This window comes from Leptonychotes weddellii, chromosome 14 (assembly GCF_054177405.1).
Source record: "Leptonychotes weddellii isolate Sample4059 chromosome 14, ASM5417740v2, whole genome shotgun sequence".
NCBI lineage: Eukaryota > Metazoa > Chordata > Mammalia > Carnivora > Phocidae > Leptonychotes > Leptonychotes weddellii.
In genome coordinates, this window is record NC_138382.1 from 74,017,588 (window position 1) to 74,033,724 (window position 16,137).

The window sequence follows — 16,137 nt, forward strand, 5'->3', positions numbered from 1 at the left end:
TCTCCGGGCCCTGGCCCTCCGCCACCCCGGGTTGAGGAGAGGACACTTGAGAATCAGCGCGTAGCGGGTGGGAGGGGGAGCCCAGTCTTTGGCGGTACGCTTCCCGCCCCCCCGGCCCCTGTCCGGCCGCCTCGGCCCCGCCCTGGCCCCAGGCCCCAGGCTCCGCCCCGTCCGGCCGCCCCGCCCACTCCCCTCCGCCGGGCCCGAGCCCCGGGGGCAGCCGCCGCCGCCCCAGCGCCCGCCATGCCCGTCGCCCCCGCCGCCCCGCTGCTTCAGCTGCTGCTCCTGCTGGGGCCGTGGCTCCAGGCTGCGAGCGTCGTGGAGCCGCCGCTGCCCGCCGTGGTCCTTACGGTCCTGGCCCGCAATGCCGAGCACTCACTGCCCCACTACCTGGGCGCGCTGGAGCGGCTGGACTACCCCCGGGCCAGGCTGGCCGTCTGGTGAGAGAGACCGGGCACTGGCACCCTCTGGGCATGTACCCCCCGCCCCACAGATAGCCTCCACTCCCGATGGCCCCGTCTGCTCCGTCCAGACACCACCCAGACAGGCCCCTCCCCTGGCAGACAGGCCCTGCACGGCCCCGCGCCCCTGGACCGGACCCCTTATCCCCTTGGCCCTGCAGACTGACCTCTGAGGCTTTAGGTTGACCCCGGAACACCCACCCCGGCCCTTACTCCTCTGGGGACCTCCTCTGGCTTTAAGTGAGGTCCTCTTGCCCTAGCCCCAGAGCCCAAACTCAAGCCCCTGTGGGCCCTGGGGTTGGCTTGACCTGGAGTGGAGCCAGCAGGAACACTGGGTCCCCACGTGGCAGAGATCAGCAGGCCTGGGGGTGCCTGGGGAGCAGGTGAGGGTGCTGTCTGCCTCCATGCTGCTCTGCAGGGGGGCGTCAGACCTGCTCCTCCTTCCCCTGGCTCCTTCCGGCCTCTCTGTGGAGGGTCTGGGTCCCGCCAGCCCAGGGCAGAGAGCCCCTTCCCTAGAGTCTCTCCCCCAGGCATCCCCACAGGGCTCACTGGAATCGGGGGCCCCAGTGTGTGGAAGCCAGAACAGGGAGGAGTCCCAGGCTGAGGTTGGGGATAAACTGGAGAGAATTGACAAACTACCCCCCAAGGCACACCAAAGTTGCGCTGAGGGTGGAGCTGGGGCCTGGGGAGGCTGCCCACAATTACCACAGTCTGAGTTAGTTAGTTCCCACCCCTAGGAGACTTGACACGTAGTTAGTCTTCACTTCTGGGGAATTGGCTTAAAGGGGCAGCATCACCTAAAACTTGGGATCTTGGCTAAGCCCTCTGCACACACACACCCCCCCACCCCGTCTGGGGAGCCCCCTCCGCAGAGGAGAGGTTATGCTCCGTGGCCTTGGAGCTCAGGCGCATCAGCACTTCTCAGGGATGTTCGGAGGAGGGTTTGGTCCTTACTAGGATTTTCGGGCAGAGGGAAGCAGCAGCTCTTCTGTCCGGTCCTGACTCAGGGGGAGGCGCGGACCTGTGGTCTCCTGGTAAGGAAGGAGGGTGGCCAGGGCATGTGGCAGGTGCGGTCCTCAAAGCTGACGTACTTTGTCTTTCAAATGCGTTCATGTTCTGGGGTCTCAGCCCATGAGCCAGGCAGGCCAGCTTCTGGTTCCGGAGGGAGAAAGTGAAGCCCAGAGATGGATGGGACTCGCCTGAGGTCACACAGTGGGTCCCAGACCTGTGCCTGGGACCGGGGTGCTTGCGTTACTCTGGAGCACACCTCCTCCCCTTGCAGCACCCAAGCGTCCAGCCTCGGAGGGGTTGGTGCTCCAGGGGTCAATGCTGCCTCGGGGTCTGGCCCTTCGGTGGCAGGGCCCCCTCACCCTTCTTCCTCCCACGTCCCCAGGTGTGCCACGGACCACAACACGGACAACACCACGCAGATGCTGCAGGAGTGGCTGGTGGCTGTGGGTGACCACTACGCGGCTGTGGTCTGGAGGCCCGAGGGGGAGCCCAGGTGGTGACTGGAGGGAAGGGTTCTTGGGAAGAGGGCCAACAGCTGCCACCCAGGGAGGAAAAGGGACAGCCGCAAACCCCCACCTCCAGGCCAGGGCTCTCTCCACTGCCCTGCCGCCAGGGGGACCGCGGGCATCTGCCCCTGGCGAACTTCTCATCTCTTTACCCTCTCAGGTCCTACCCAGACGAAGAGGGGCCCAAGCACTGGACCAGAGAAAGGCACCAGTTTCTGATGGAGTTGAAACAGGAAGCCCTGACCTTTGCTAGGGACTGGGGGGCTGACTACATCCTGGTAAGAAAGCCTGGCTAGGATGGGGTTTCCCACAGGTGGTGATATCTGTCCCTGACAGCAATCTCGGTGTGACTTAACTACCTGTAGGCTGGACCCTTCAGCTAGCAACCTGGGTCAGAATCCAGACTGGATATTGAGCTTGGATCCCTATGCTTGAGCTCAGATTAGCTGTGAAGCCTGGATCCATGAGACAGATTACCGGGTGTATACTGAGCCTAGGTTCCTGGGCTAGAGCCCGGAGTATAAACTGGGCTTGGTTCCCCAGACTAGAACTCAGCGTAGGTCTTTGGCCCTACTCCCTAAGTCAGATCTAGAATAAAGCTCTTAGATCAGCAACTCAGGTCGAATCTCTGGACCTGATCCCAGAGCCATTGCTCCAGACAAGATCTTTGGTCCAGAAATACACCTATTGGTTTATAGGTTAGAACTCTCTAACGGGATGCCATTGGATCCCGGGAGACATGCAGGGTCTCTGGCAATCTAGAGGGATCCCACTCAGTGACTCCTTGGGGGTACAACCCAAATAAGGCTGGGGTCTGTGACACCCCCTCCCAAAAGTTTGCAGATACAGACAACATTCTGACCAACAACCAGACGCTGAGGCTTCTGATAGAGCAGGGGCTGCCCGTGGTGGCCCCAATGCTGGACTCCCAGACCTACTACTCCAATTTCTGGTGTGGGATCACGCCCCAGGTAAGGCTGGGGACGGAGGCCTCGGGGTCTGTGGGCCATGGCAAGGGAGGCAGTGTTCTGGGGATGGAGGGGCCCCATCATAGTTCAGAGCAACCCCTTTCCCCAGGGCTACTACCGACGCACAGCAGACTACTTCCCCACCAAGAACCGCCAGCGCCGGGGCTGCTTCCAGGTCCCCATGGTCCATTCCACCTTCCTGGTGTCCTTGCGGGCTAAGGGGGCAGCCCAGCTTGCCTTCTACCCCCCTCATCCCAACTACACCTGGCCCTTCGATGATATCATCGTCTTCGCCTATGCCTGCCAGGCCGCTGGTGAGGACCGGCTCTCCGTGAGCAACCCTGGAGGCCTCTAGGTCTTCGCATATGCTGTTCCCTCTGCTTTGCACACCCTTCCCCAGTCTCCCATCCATCCTGTTAAACTCCTGTTTGGGTCGTAGCCTTTCTTTTTTTTTTTTTTTTTTTTAAAGATTTTATTTATTTATTTATTTATTTGAGACAGAGAGAACGAGAGAGAGAGCACATGAGAGGGGGGAGGGTCAGAGGGAGAAGCAGGCTCCTTGCTGAGCAGGGAGCCCGATGCGGGACTCGATCCAGGGACTCCAGGATCATGACCTGAGCCGAAGGCAGTCGCTTAACCAACTGAGCCACCCAGGCGCCCTGGGTCGTAGCCTTTCTTGAGCCCGTGGCCCTGGGAGGTTAGATGTCCTTCTGGCTCCCCATCATGGCACTTTCACGTATGCCTTCATTAGGCAAATATTTATGGAGGACCCACCATGTGCGTGCCAGGTACTGGGGAGACAGTGGTGAGTAAAGTCAGGCGGTCTCTGCCCTCCTGGAACTTCCAGTCCAGTCAGTCCAAGGATCACACAAATCAATGTCCAATCGCAGCCATGACAGGAAGGAATGCTTCTTGATTCTGCGTGCTCAGGGAGCTTAGGCCAGAGTAGATCTGGGCAGGGAAGGCTTCCTGGAGGGTGTGAACTTTGAGGCTGAGATCTGAAGTATGGGAAAGCATTAACAAGAGCAAGAAAGATCATTTCAGGCAACAGGACCAGCAGTTGCAAAGGCCCTGTGGTAGCAGGCAACGTAAGAAGGCAGGTGACGGGAGCATAATAAGTGAAGAGAGGCATGGCAGAGGCTGAGGCAGGAAAGGTGGGCTGGGGCCAGCCTGTGTGGACCTGACGGCAAGCATCTGGTCTTTAGCCTGACAACACTGGGCAGCCATCAGAGGATCACGCGATTGGCTTTGCACACTGAAAAGAACACTCGGGTGTTGGCATTATTTTTAAGATGAAAATTACCGCAAAGTGTTTGGGCTCTGCTGGGATAAATCCAGTCCTGAGGAAGAGTCAGAGATGAGAGTGACACAGAGACGCCCGGTGTTGGGAAAAGGATCTTGAGAGGACTGCACAGGCCAATTCAGGGAGAAGGAGAAGTGACGATGTAACCCAGGAGCACTGCACCTGAGCAAGCAGTGTGTCCACAGTGGCCAGAGGGGGACATGTCATTGGCTTTTTCGTGCAAGAGGTGTTGGTGGAGTCTGCTGCAGACGTGCAAGGCAAAAAAAATCGTATCAAGTGCAAAAGGCGAGTGAAGGAAAAACAAACCCATGGAGGATCCATGAGAAGAAGCAGAAGCCTTCCCGTGTTTTTGTCATTGCTATCACTACTTCGGGTGTCAGCCGCTGTTAACTGGTCAGCAGTTTGCAGGGGGTTTCGTTCCCGTCATTCAGGCTTCCAGCACCCAGCTACTGAGTCCCCACGCTGGCACAGGCTTGTGCCCCATACTGGGCGTGGGGTTGACTTTTAAGCGGATTCTGTGCGCCTGCCACTCAAGAGTTCACAGTCTATAGGAGATAAAGGGGAAAGAAGTAATTGCAGTAAAGGTGACAAATACTGAAGAAGTAGAAAAGGCCACTCTGGTTGGCGGGTGGAGGCAGGAGAGAGTGTGGCGTCGCTCATAGGGGTCTGGGCATGAGGTGATGGTGCAGGATTCAGGCGGGGCGGCGAGGCCAGGAGGTGGGGAGCTTTAGCGGGTGGAGCAATGGACTGTCCCGAAGGCTTGGTCAGATGGGAGTTTGCTTTCTCCTGCCTCCCCATGATCCCCCAGGGACAGGGCTGTGTCCTGCTCACCACCATCCCCCAGCACCCAGCTGGTGCTCTAGACCAGCATAAGCCATCTCAGCTAGAAAGGTCCCTTAGATATTGTTTGAGTCAAGCCTTTTCTCCCTCCAACCCCACAGGGGGGACACTGAGTCCCAGAGAGGATGCCTGCCTTGGGTTCCAAGAGCCCTGCCCCCATGCTCCAGCACTCACTTGGTCTCTCTCCACAGGGGTTACGGTCCATGTGTGCAATGAACACCGTTACGGGTACATGAACGTGCCTGTGAAATCCCACCAGGGGCTGGAGGATGAGAGGGTCAACTTCATCCACCTGATCTTGGAAGCACTAGGTGAGGGCTGGGAGCCAGGTCACTAGCCTGCTGCCACGCTAGCCTCCCACCCCCTGTGCCCCTTCTCCCAGGCCCTGGACCTGACTGGGCAGTGGGCTTGGGGTCCCAGCCTCAACCTCTAACTTACTCCCTGACTCTGGGCAAGCCCTTTTCCCCGCTGAGGCTCAGTGTCCCCATCTCTATGATGGAAGCAGGTGGATCCTATGATCTCTGACGGCCCTTCCTCCTGGGTGTTCCAAGGGGGCAAGGCGGGGGCGGGGCTGGGACTCCAGGGTCACTGCTGACAAGAATCCGTAGGGATTCATGATAGGGGGTACTTCCCTCTGCAGTGGACGGGCCCCCCATGTGGGCCTCAGCGCATGTGTCCCGGCCCCCAAAGAGACCCAGCAAGATGGGGTTTGATGAGGTAAGTTCCCTCAGCCTGCAGAATTGGGGTCAGGAAGTGGGTGGGCTCTCCCCTCCCGCTACACCCACCCCTCCCGCACCCACCTTCCCTGCCTCCTCTAGGTGTTTGTCATCAGCCTGGCCCGCCGGCCCGACCGCCGTGAGCGCATGCTAAGCTCGCTCTGGGAGATGGAGATTTCTGGGCGGGTGGTGGATGCTGTGGACGGCCGGTGAGGCTCCCCGGGGGCGGGGCCCTGGGCAGCTAGGGGAGCAGTGTGGCCCACTGGAGCCCCCTGGGATTGGGAAGAGCAGACAAATGAGTGGAATGAGTTTGCTGTTCCAGGAGGTTATCAAACAGGGCCTGAGTGATTCTGTCTTAGAGAGCCCCAGGGCAGACGGAAACAGGACCTACCGGAGGGAGGAGAGCACGGCGGTTAAGGCCCAGAATCTGGAGCCCCTAGGCTTGCGTTCCAGCTCTGCCACTTACCAGCTGGGTGACCTCTGGCAAGTCACCGCCACCTCCCAGCCCTGCTGTGTGAATGGCAGTTAATTGTGCCTTCCTCTTAGGACTTCTAAGGGCTCGGTGAGGACTTAGCCAGGGCCCGACACAGAGGAAGTATTCCAAAGGTTAGGTGTCTTTATTATTATCAGGCTTACTCTTCTCTGTCTTGGACTTAGGGTCCTGATGGGTGGGGGTGGGGGTGGGGGCCAGTCCTGTAGCCCTGGGGAACCAGAGGTCACATGGCTGTGCTTGCCCACAGCTCTTGGCCCCTTGTGCCCCCAGCCCTTTCAACAGCAGGATGTCCATCCTCTCCTCGGGCCTCTGCCCGAGAAGCAGATGCCGTGTCCCCCCATGTTCATTCTGGGGAGCATGCCCCTCAGGCTGCTTCCCATCTCCCCATGCTTCTATTCCCTCCCTCGAGGGTCACCCCGGCCTTAGGTGGCTCTGGTTCCCTGGGTTGTCACAACGTCTTCAGGCCACATGAAGCAGTAACGAGGTTGACACCTTTAAATTAAACTCCAGTGTGACTGCCCCCAGCAGCCACAGGCCAGGCACCCCTGGCCCCATGATACCCGTCTCCCTCAGGACACTCAACACCAGTATCATGAGGAGCCTCGGCGTGGACCTGCTCCCTGGCTACCAGGACCCCTACTCGGGCCGCACACTGACCAAGGGCGAGGTGGGCTGTTTCCTCAGCCACTACTCCATCTGGGAGGAGGTGAGGACGCCGCCCCCGCAGGGAGAGCTGTGGCGGGGGGGCACCCTATTCGCTGCTCTGTGCTCAGCGCCCAGGGGAACCAGTGGGTGAATGCATATACTGAGGAAGACCTGGCCGGCAGCTTTAAACCTCCTATGCATTCAACCCTGTGCCGTATTCATTCCGTAGTCTCTACGGAGCGCATCCTGTGTGCTGGGAGATCTGCTGCTGAAAATACAGAGGGGAACAAGGAAGAGGCCCCTCTTGCCCTTCCGGGGCTCAGGGACCAGGGTAGGGCACAGAAACTGGGAAGAAGCAAGCTAGCCGTGGAGGGGAGATGTACAGACTGTCCTGGAGTGTGGACTGGCCTGCATTCCTGGCCTGGTATGGGGCCGGGGTGGGCCTCACCACCGAGGGGCAGTGAGAAGAGCCTTCCAGACAGAGGAAAACGGTGGGGCAAAGGCTCTGAGGCAGACTGGATCTGTGTGTTCGGGGGGAAGAAGGAAGGCCTGGGGCTTGGCCCAGAAGCCTCAGCTCAGAGCTGGGGGGGGCAGGTGAGCGCCAATGAGAGGTCACTGCCTGGCCCCTGCAGGAGGGACCAGGGGACTGGTCCTCCAAGGGGCGGGCACCCCCTCCAAGAGGCAGCACCCAGACCCACTCCTTGTTTTTATTTTCCACCATAACCAAAATATAAGCACGTGAGCTTATATTTCTGTTTATCTTCTACTGTTCCTTTTTTTTTTTTAAGATTTTATTTATTTACTTGACAGACAGAGAGAGAGAGAGCATAAGCAGGCAGAGCTGTAGGCAGAGGGAGAGGGAGAAACAGGCTCCCGCTGAGCAGGCAGCCCGATGCGGGGCTCGATCCCAGGACCCCGGGATCATGACCTGAGCCGAAGGCAGACCCTTAACCGACTGAGCCAGCCAGGCGCCCCATCTTCTACGGTCCCTGAACAGATTGAAGGATGACTTCCATTTCACCGTTTACTAAGCTGATTTCACGTTCTTTTCACATTTCCAGAAGTTACAAAAATAACTTTCTCTAGGGGCGCCTGGGTGGCTCAGTCATTGAGCGTCTGCCTTCGGCTCGGGTCATGATCCCAGGGTCCTGGGATCAAGCCCCACATCGGGCTCCCTGCTCTGCGGGAAGCCTGCATCTCCCTCTTCCACTCCCCCTGCTTGTATTCCTTCTCTCACTGTGTCTCTCTCTGTCAAATAAACAAATAAAATCTTAAAAAAAAAAAAAAGTAACTTTCTCTTAGGGATCGTGGGGGCTGGGGTCTTCCCCCACCTCCAGCCAGCCCAGCTTCCTTGAGGACAGCTTAGGAGGCCAAGTGAGGAGCTGGGCCTGGAGTCCAGGACGGGGACATCGTGCGTCCTGCCTCCCGAGGGTCCCAGGGATATGGCTGCACTCAGTGAACACAGCAAAGGTTATGATTGCCATCAGAGTCTACTTGGAGAGCTGGACTGGGGGCCTGGAGGACCTTGACTGCCAGAGCCAGATGTTGGGACTTCAGTCCCCAGGCGGTGGGAGCCCCAGCAGGCTTTGGAACAGCTGAGTGACGTGGCCAGGGCTGAGCCTTTGCCATATAATGGAGGCCAGGGAGAGTCTGTCAGGCAGGTGGAAGGGGACCGCCTGAATCTAAAGAGTCTCCCCCCGTGTTGTGTGTCGCTTCCCCCACCCTGCCCCATTATTGCAGGTGGTTGCCAGGGGCCTGGCCCAGGTCCTGGTGTTTGAGGACGACGTGCGCTTTGAGAGCAACTTCAGGGGGCGACTGGAGCAGCTGATGGAGGAGGTGGAGGCAGAGAAGTTGCCATGGGACCTAATGTAGGCAGCCTGCACCTGCGGGATGGTGCGGGGTCGGGGGGCTCTGGGGCTCTGCCTTCTCCTGCTGGGAGCCTGGCCAGTCCTGCCCCTGAGCCTGGCCTGTGATCGGGGAAGGGGTCCTCGGACACCCCAGGACCTGCCGTGACTCCTGATTGCCCTCGCTGTCACCCGCAGCTACCTGGGCCGGAAGCAGGTGAACCCCGAGGAGGAGGCCGCCGTGGACGGGCTGCCACATCTGGTGGTGGCCGGATACTCCTACTGGACCCTGGCCTATGTCTTGAGCCTGGCAGGTGCTCGCAAGCTGCTGGCCTCCCAGCCCCTGCGCCGAATGCTGCCTGTGGATGAGTTCCTGCCCATCATGTTTGACCGGCACCCCAAGTGAGTCTCAGATGGGGGCCGGGCAGGGTCAGCTCATCCGGGGAGCCCACCTTGGTGAGGGCAGCCAGGAAGACTGAGGCTGAGTCACTTCTTCAAGGTCGCCAAGGAGTAGCCCAGCCTGGCCCTGGAGTCAGACCAACCTAGGTGTGAATTCTGGGCTGCCCGTGTGGTTCTTAGTCAAGCCACGTCCCTGTTGTGAGCCTCAGTTTTCCCATCTGGAAAGTGGGGAGAATAGAGACCCTGCTTCTTGAGTTTGTTGTGCAGTCTTGAAGGGGAGGGCAGTGAGGTGAGGTCCTTCGGGCAGGTGAGGTGCCCGGCTCCAGGCAGGCATGCGGTGTGGCTGGCGGGACCCACCTCAGCCCTCCTGAGCCTTCCCCCTGCCTCATAGTGAGCAGTACAAGGCGCACTTCTGGCCGAGAGACCTGCGTGCCTTCTCCGCCCGGCCCTTGCTCGCTGCCCCCACCCACTATGCAGGGGACGCTGAGTGGCTCAGCGACACAGAGACATCCTCGCCCTGGGACGATGACAGCGGCCGCATCATCAGCTGGAGTGGCTCTCACAAGACCCTGCGTGGCCCCCGCCTGGACCTGGCTGGTAGCAGTGGGCACAGCCTCCAGCCCCGGGATGAGCTCTAGGTGAGGGCGGGCCTGGGAAGAGGACCCCAGCCCCGCGCGCCTTGGTTTGCTCTCCCCTGCTAGGCTGGGTCTGGGTCTCTCTTGTCCCCTTCTCAGCCTGCCTTCTTTCCTCCCTCTCTCTGGCTCTGCTGTGCAGTCTCTGTGGCTCCCTGCATTTCTCTATCTCAAGCTTTCTTTCTCTCCCTCTGCCTATCTGTGTCTCTCGGAACTTCTCTGTGTCTTTTTCTTTTTTTTAAGATTTTATTTATTTGAGAGAGAGAGCATGAGCAGAGGGGAGGGGCAGAGGGAGAGGGAGAAGCAGAGCTGAGCAGGGAGCCCGATGTGGGGCTCGATCCCAGGACCCTGGATTCATATCCTGAGCCGAAGGCAGACGCTTAACTGACTGAGCCACCCAGACACCCTGTCTCTTTTTCTGTCGGATGCCTCTGGATATCCAGCTCTAGTTCTTTCTCTTTCTCTCTTGCCTCTTCTGTCCCACCAGGGCCAGGCGGTGACTCCAGAGGAACACCCAGGAGCAGGCTGTAGCTGGCCAGGGAGGAGAGTTGGAAATAGCTGCAGGAACCACCACCAAGAGCCACAGACCCCACAGAGACCCAACTGTCACCTTAGGCATGGCCACTCTGCCCTCTGGCCCCATCTTGCTTCAGGAGAAACCACTCTGAGATGGGTCTCCTTCCCTGAAGGTCATGTAGAGAAAAGGCAGGGCTCACAGGCCCTCTTACCCTGCCCGGCCTGACTCAGGGCCTGGGGTGGAGGGAAGGAGGGGGGGCTCCCCAGCCTTTGGTTTCAAGCTGGACAGACACCAGGAGCCCTGCCCTCTCCGCGGACCCAACTGCCGGGGCCCCTCCACCACCTTCTACCTCCACCTCAGCCCCCTCCCCACTCGACACCTGGGTCTCAGCTGCCTGGGCCCATCCTGTCCCCCTGGCCACTGGGAAGTGCAGGGAGGTGGGAGGAGGGCCCTGGCAGACCTGGTGCCCAGCACATAGTAAGCCCTCAGTAAAAGCCAGCTGGTATTTGCGCTTTATATTTTTAACTCCTGGACAAGCCTCTTTGTGTGTCATGAGGTCTGGGAGGGAAGGGTTCCTGATCTATGGATGAGCCTTTGGAGAGACAGAGAGGGGAGGGCAGCCTGGGGGAGGAGTCAGGCCAACCTGGCATCACCATCTCCTTGCTAGGTGATCTCGGATGGATGCCATCCCTCCCTGGGTCTTGGTCCGCTTGGTGGTGAAGTTTACGAGGAAGAGAAGCATGTCAGGGGCTGGGTGGGTATAGAATGGCCTGGCCCGGAGCCCAGCCCACGATAAATGCTCACCTACTGGGCCTGTCCTGGGTATCACCAGCCTCACCTTGCTGGGTAGCGTGGGCCCGGACCCAGGGCTGCTGAGCCTCCTCCTCTTTGAATCTTCACTTGTGAGGGTGCGGCCCTTCCCTGGAGAGAGACGGGGTAGATGGATGCAAGGCTCCCCTCTGGCCCTAACCCGTGTGAAAGAAAAGCAGAACATGGACCTTGTGGGCCGGGGTGCCCTCTGCTGGTGTGGGCCCGCAAGGGGAAAGGGAGCCTGGGGCATTTGGAATGAGCCCCTTGTGCTGGCCGGCTACCTACAGCAGCTCCAGGTTCTCCAGCTCTCTTGCTGGGGAACTGCTGGTCTTCCCTCTCCATCCCCCCTCCATAGGGTTCGGCTTCTGGGCCCAGCTACTGTCTCCAATGCCTGAACTCAGGCAGCTGGAGGGGTTAGGGAGGTGGCTCCTGGCCTTGGCCTCCACCAGCACAAGGCTGTGGCACTGCCATGTCTAGGCTTCCTTCTTCAGAGGAGCCCCCTCCCAGGGCAGCCCCTTGACTTGGTTGCACAAGCACCAGGGTCCTGGCAGAGTCGGACAGGCACCCCCTGAGGCTGGGCTATCCCTTGCTTCTGTCCTGGGGATGAGGTCCAGCTGGCCTGCCTGTGGTCTCGGGACCTGGCATGGCTGGGAGAAGGACTTTGGGGCAAAGCTATTGGACGGGTGCTTTGTTAGTTCCAAGAGTGAAGAGCCATTGATTCCAGATGGTGATGACCTTGAGCAAGTCCCTTCTCTCTAGGCTTCTGGTGTCCCCTTCACTCATTAAAACAACCATTTATTGAGCCCGTCCTATGGGCCAGGTTTAGGCATTAGGGATACAGCAGTGAATAAAAGTGCCCCCCAAATCCCTGACCTGGTGCAGCTGACATTCTAGGAGGGAGACAGACAGAAAATAAATAAGCAAATATTAGAGTGGTAGGTGCTATAGAGCCAAATGAGGAAGGAGACATCAAGTATGGTTTGAGAAGTTAACATCTGAACAAAGACTCGGAGGTGAGGGGGCAGGCTGTGGGGATAACTGAAGGAAGCCCATTCCAGACCAACGGAACAGCACATGCAAAGGTCCTGAGGCAGGAGCAGGACTGGCAGGTTCAAAAGACAGCAAGGAGGCCAGTGTGGCTGGAGCCGAGTGAGCAAGGCCTGGAGGGCCTGGAGATAGATGATGGAGCCAAGGTCAGGGCCAGAGCAACGAGGCCCTTGGAGGACATTCTGTCTTTTACTCTGGAACGGGGAGCCCCCAGAAGGTTTGAGGCCGAGAAATGACTTGATCTGTTATTTTAACATGAGCACCCTGGCTACAGTACTGAGAATAAACTGTAGGTTGGCCCAGGGGAGAGAGAAGGAGAGAAGTTAGGAACCCATTGTAATCATCCAGGTGAGACACAACAGTGCCCCAGACCAGGGTGTTCGCTGGCAGCGGGGCGGTGAGAAGGCAGAGCCGACAGAATTTCTAGAGCAGGACAGGAAGCTTTGCAGATGCTGACCCCGCCACCCAGAGCCTTCCCGCGCTCCCCAGCCACGGTCAATTCCACCGTGCTCTTGAGCTGCTGGGCAGCACCGCCTTCCAGTTGTTTGTAGACAAAGTTCCCAATACAGCAGCAAACTCGCATGCTCTGAGGACTGGGGAGGAAGGGTTTGGCTCCTGCTTTCCCAGAAGGATTCGCGGATTTCTGTGCCAGGGCAGTGACGTCCCATGCCATGAAGGTACTGGGGGCAAGTCCATCCACAGGGAGAAGTTTGATGATGAGAATTTTTAACCCAAAGCACACGGGTCCTGGCATCTGGTCCATGGTCAATGCTGGGCCCAACACAAATGTTGCCCAGTTTTTCATCTGGGCTGCCAAGCCCGAGCAGCTGGATGGTGAGCCTGTGGTCTTTGGAAAGAGGACACAGACACCCTGGAGTGCTCCGGATCCAGGAATGGCAAGATCAGCCAGGTCACCAGGGCTGTCTACGGACAGCGCTAATAAATTGGCTTGTGCTTTATCTCGGGAGGGCACCCCTCTCCCCATCTGCCCACAGAGTCCTATGGTCTTCGTGCTCTCACAATAGATCTTTGGGTTCCACATGTTCCTTATCCCCCTCCCAGTCCAGCTGGACATAAGAGTTAAGTTGTGAAATAAAAACTAAATGACAAGACAAAAAAAAAAAAAAGAGAGAGGAATGGAGGATGATGTCAAAGTTTGGGGCCTCAAATTCTGGAGGAATGGAGCTGCCATCAATTGAAATAGAGAAGACTATGGGTGGGGCTGGCTGGGGGGAGGGCGGCGGGCAGGATCCAGGGGCAGAGGGCAGGTGGTCGTTGATGTACGAGCCTGGGATTCAGGGTTCAGGTCTGGGCCGGAGATGGAAGCTTGGAATCCTGTCCTGACCCAGAAGCCTTGGCCCCAAACCACACACTGCAAACCACCCTGCTGCCCCATTACCTGGGGAGCTTGTTAAAATGCACCTTACTGCTCCCCTCGTGCTCCCCCCCAGCCAGGTTCTGATTCAGTAGGTTGTGGGTGAGGCCTGGCTTTCTGAACTTCCCACCCAAGGGATTCTGAGGAGTGGACAGCTCCAGGAACTCCCGCTAAATCAACACACAGTGAAATTGACTTTGATGATTTCTGACAAATGTCAATAGCCCTGCCACCACCACCACAATGGCGATGTGGAATATATACCCCAATTCCCCCACGCCAGCCTGCAGTCAGCACCCTTCTCCCACCCTAGCCCCTGGAAACCAGAGATCCGGTTTCTGCCCCGATGGTCGTGCTGTTTCCACCCCGTCGTCCGGACGGACTCATACAGTATGTGGCCTCTTGTGTCTGCTCTTAACGGGTATGATGTTTTATTTGGAAGTGTTATACAAAACCGAACTTTAACACCTTCCCTAATACGTTACACTACAGTTTATAATCCTAACATGTTATGAAGCATGTGTTCTGAAATTTTCATCAAGACTTCCAAATATCTCCCAATACCCTCCACGTGACTCAGATGCTGTGTAAATATTTTGGTTTTCTATGTGTGCCCTGCTGTGAAAATGTTGGGAAGCCTTGCCCTGAGGCACGGCCAGTGCTTGGGGGAGGCACAGATAACTGAGGGAAAGCGAGAAAGTTGGGATGGGGGCGGGTTGCTTTTGCTCTGCTCTGCCCCACCCCGCAAGGTTGGTACATTTGTTTGCAAACCAAGAGACAAGGGCTTTTTTTCCTAGGAGTAAATGGCAATAGCTTTGGAGCATTGCCTTTTTGCCAGCTGTTTTGCCGATTCAAGGAGATTTCTGTCTCCCTTCTGGGGTCTCCGCTGGATTGTAGATGCTAAGGAAGAGCCCTCCCTGGATGGTAGTGGTCTCTGCAAACTCCGGTGCTCCCGCTAGCCCCAGCATGGGCCCCCCTGGGGCAGAGAAACCTGGTGTGAGTGTTCTCTGTCCTTTCTAGTTCTGTGACCTTGGGTAAGTGTACTGAGCCTCCTCGAGCCTCAGTTATCTGCTCTGTAAAATGGGGTTAGCCCTCGTGCCAAGCTGACTGGATGTGGTGCAGCCTCGCTGAGCTCGTGCAGGTGAGCACCCTGCCTGGCACAGAGGGGATGCTGCGCTGATGGTTGCCCGCGTCACGGCGACACTCAGTGACAGAGTGGATCAGGATGGACTTGGGAGGTCTGCCCGAGTCAGAAGAGAGTCGGGGGCTCTGGAAACAGATAATCTAATTTCCAGTTTCCCCTCTGCCACTTAATTGTGCCTCTTGAGTCAGGTGCCTCCCCTTGCAGTAAAACCCTTCTGTTTTCTCCTCTGTAAAATGGAAGAGGCGTGATTTTTTTTTTAAGATTATTTATTTATTTATTTATTTGACAGAGAGAGCACAAGCAAGGGGAGCGGCAGGCAGAGGGAGAGGGAGAAGCAGGCTTCCCGCTGAGCAGGGAGCCCGATGCAGGGCTGGATCCCAGGACCCTGGGATCATGACCTGAGCCGAAGGCAGACGCTAACGACTGAGCCACCCAGGCGCCCCGGTCTCAAACTTTAGAGGTCATCCGAACCACCTGGAGAACATGTTCAAACACAGGTTGCTGAGCCCCATCCCCAGAGTTCCGGATTCCGCAGGTCCAGGGTGGGTCCAAGATTTGCACCTCTACCAAGTTCTCTGGTGGTGCTGATTGATGCTGGCGGTGTGGGGACCACACTTTGAGAACCCCTGGTTTGGGCAGCTGCCGAACCAGGACCCTCAGTGAGCCCAGAGTCCATCCAGTCTCAGGGGCCCAGGGCCAGCGAGGGGCTGGCTGGACAAAGGGTCTAAGAGGAGCCAGGCCTTGATAAGGCCTGGGAGAATTTTGTTTCCACCAGTTTCACCCACGGCTTGAAAGAAAAAGCCAGGCCCACCCTGGAGCACAGAGTCCTTCTCTCCAGGACAGTACTGTGAGGGTTGCATCAGGGCTCTGGAGAACAGACTCCGGGATGGAAATCACTGATAATCGGGCCCTTGGGCAAATGGAAAAGCTGGAGCTGGAGCTCCTAGCAGCTCCGTCTTCACCTGTGGTTCTTTCTAACAAGAGAAGCCCACATTCATTGTTGAAATTTGGAAAAACAGAACGAGGAAAATAACATCGTCAGTGTTAACATTCTTTTTTTTTCCAAAGATTTTATTTATTTATTTGAGAGAGAGAATGAGATAGAGAGAGCACGAGAGGGGGGAGGGTCAGAGGGAGAAGCAGACTCCCCACCCAGCAGGGAGCCCGATACAGGACTCGATCCCAGGACTCCAGGATCATGACCTGAACCGAAGGCAGTCGCCCAACCAACTGTGCCACCCAGACGCCCAAAATTGTCAGTGTTAACATTCTGAGATAGTGTCTTCTGTTTTTTTTTTTGAAGATTATATTTATTTATTTGACAGAGAGAGACAGCGAGAGAGGGAAAACACAAGCAGGGGGAGCGGGAGAGGGAGAAGCAGGCTTCCTACTGAGCAGGGAGCCCCATGCGGGGGTCGATCCCAGG

General features: G+C 57.7%; 1 protein-coding gene across 2 annotated transcripts; it reads left to right on the forward strand.

Annotated features, from left to right (window-relative positions):
• Positions 1–82: 82 nt before the first annotated feature.
• CERCAM (cerebral endothelial cell adhesion molecule) lies at positions 83–10,860 on the forward strand. Of its 2 annotated transcripts, XM_081803709.1 has the most exons (14): positions 83–440; positions 1,602–1,673; positions 1,855–1,965; positions 2,139–2,256; positions 2,815–2,949; positions 3,056–3,260; positions 5,281–5,400; positions 5,730–5,806; positions 5,908–6,014; positions 6,872–7,004; positions 8,684–8,811; positions 8,986–9,189; positions 9,578–9,824; positions 10,306–10,860. In XM_081803709.1, exons 1-13 carry the CDS (start codon positions 244–246, stop codon positions 9,822–9,824), a joined length of 1,854 nt encoding a protein of 617 aa, XP_081659835.1. In that variant the 5' UTR covers positions 83–243; the 3' UTR covers positions 10,306–10,860. The 2 variants fall into 2 exon arrangements, with proteins under 2 accessions (XP_081659835.1, XP_081659836.1); XM_081803710.1 differs by lacking the exon at positions 1,602–1,673.
• The last annotated feature ends 5,277 nt before the right edge of the window (positions 10,861–16,137 follow it).

Excerpts from the sequence above, each read along its gene's own strand:
- CERCAM (XM_081803709.1), top strand. The coding sequence starts at position 244 with ATGCCCGTCGCCCCCGCCGCCCCGCTGCTTCAGCTGCTGCTCCTGCTG. Across the intron at positions 1,966-2,138 it reads AGGCCCGAGGGGGAGCCCAG|GTCCTACCCAGACGAAGAGG; the intron begins GTGGTGACTGGA and ends TTACCCTCTCAG. Across the intron at positions 2,950-3,055 it reads GGTGTGGGATCACGCCCCAG|GGCTACTACCGACGCACAGC; the intron begins GTAAGGCTGGGG and ends CCCTTTCCCCAG.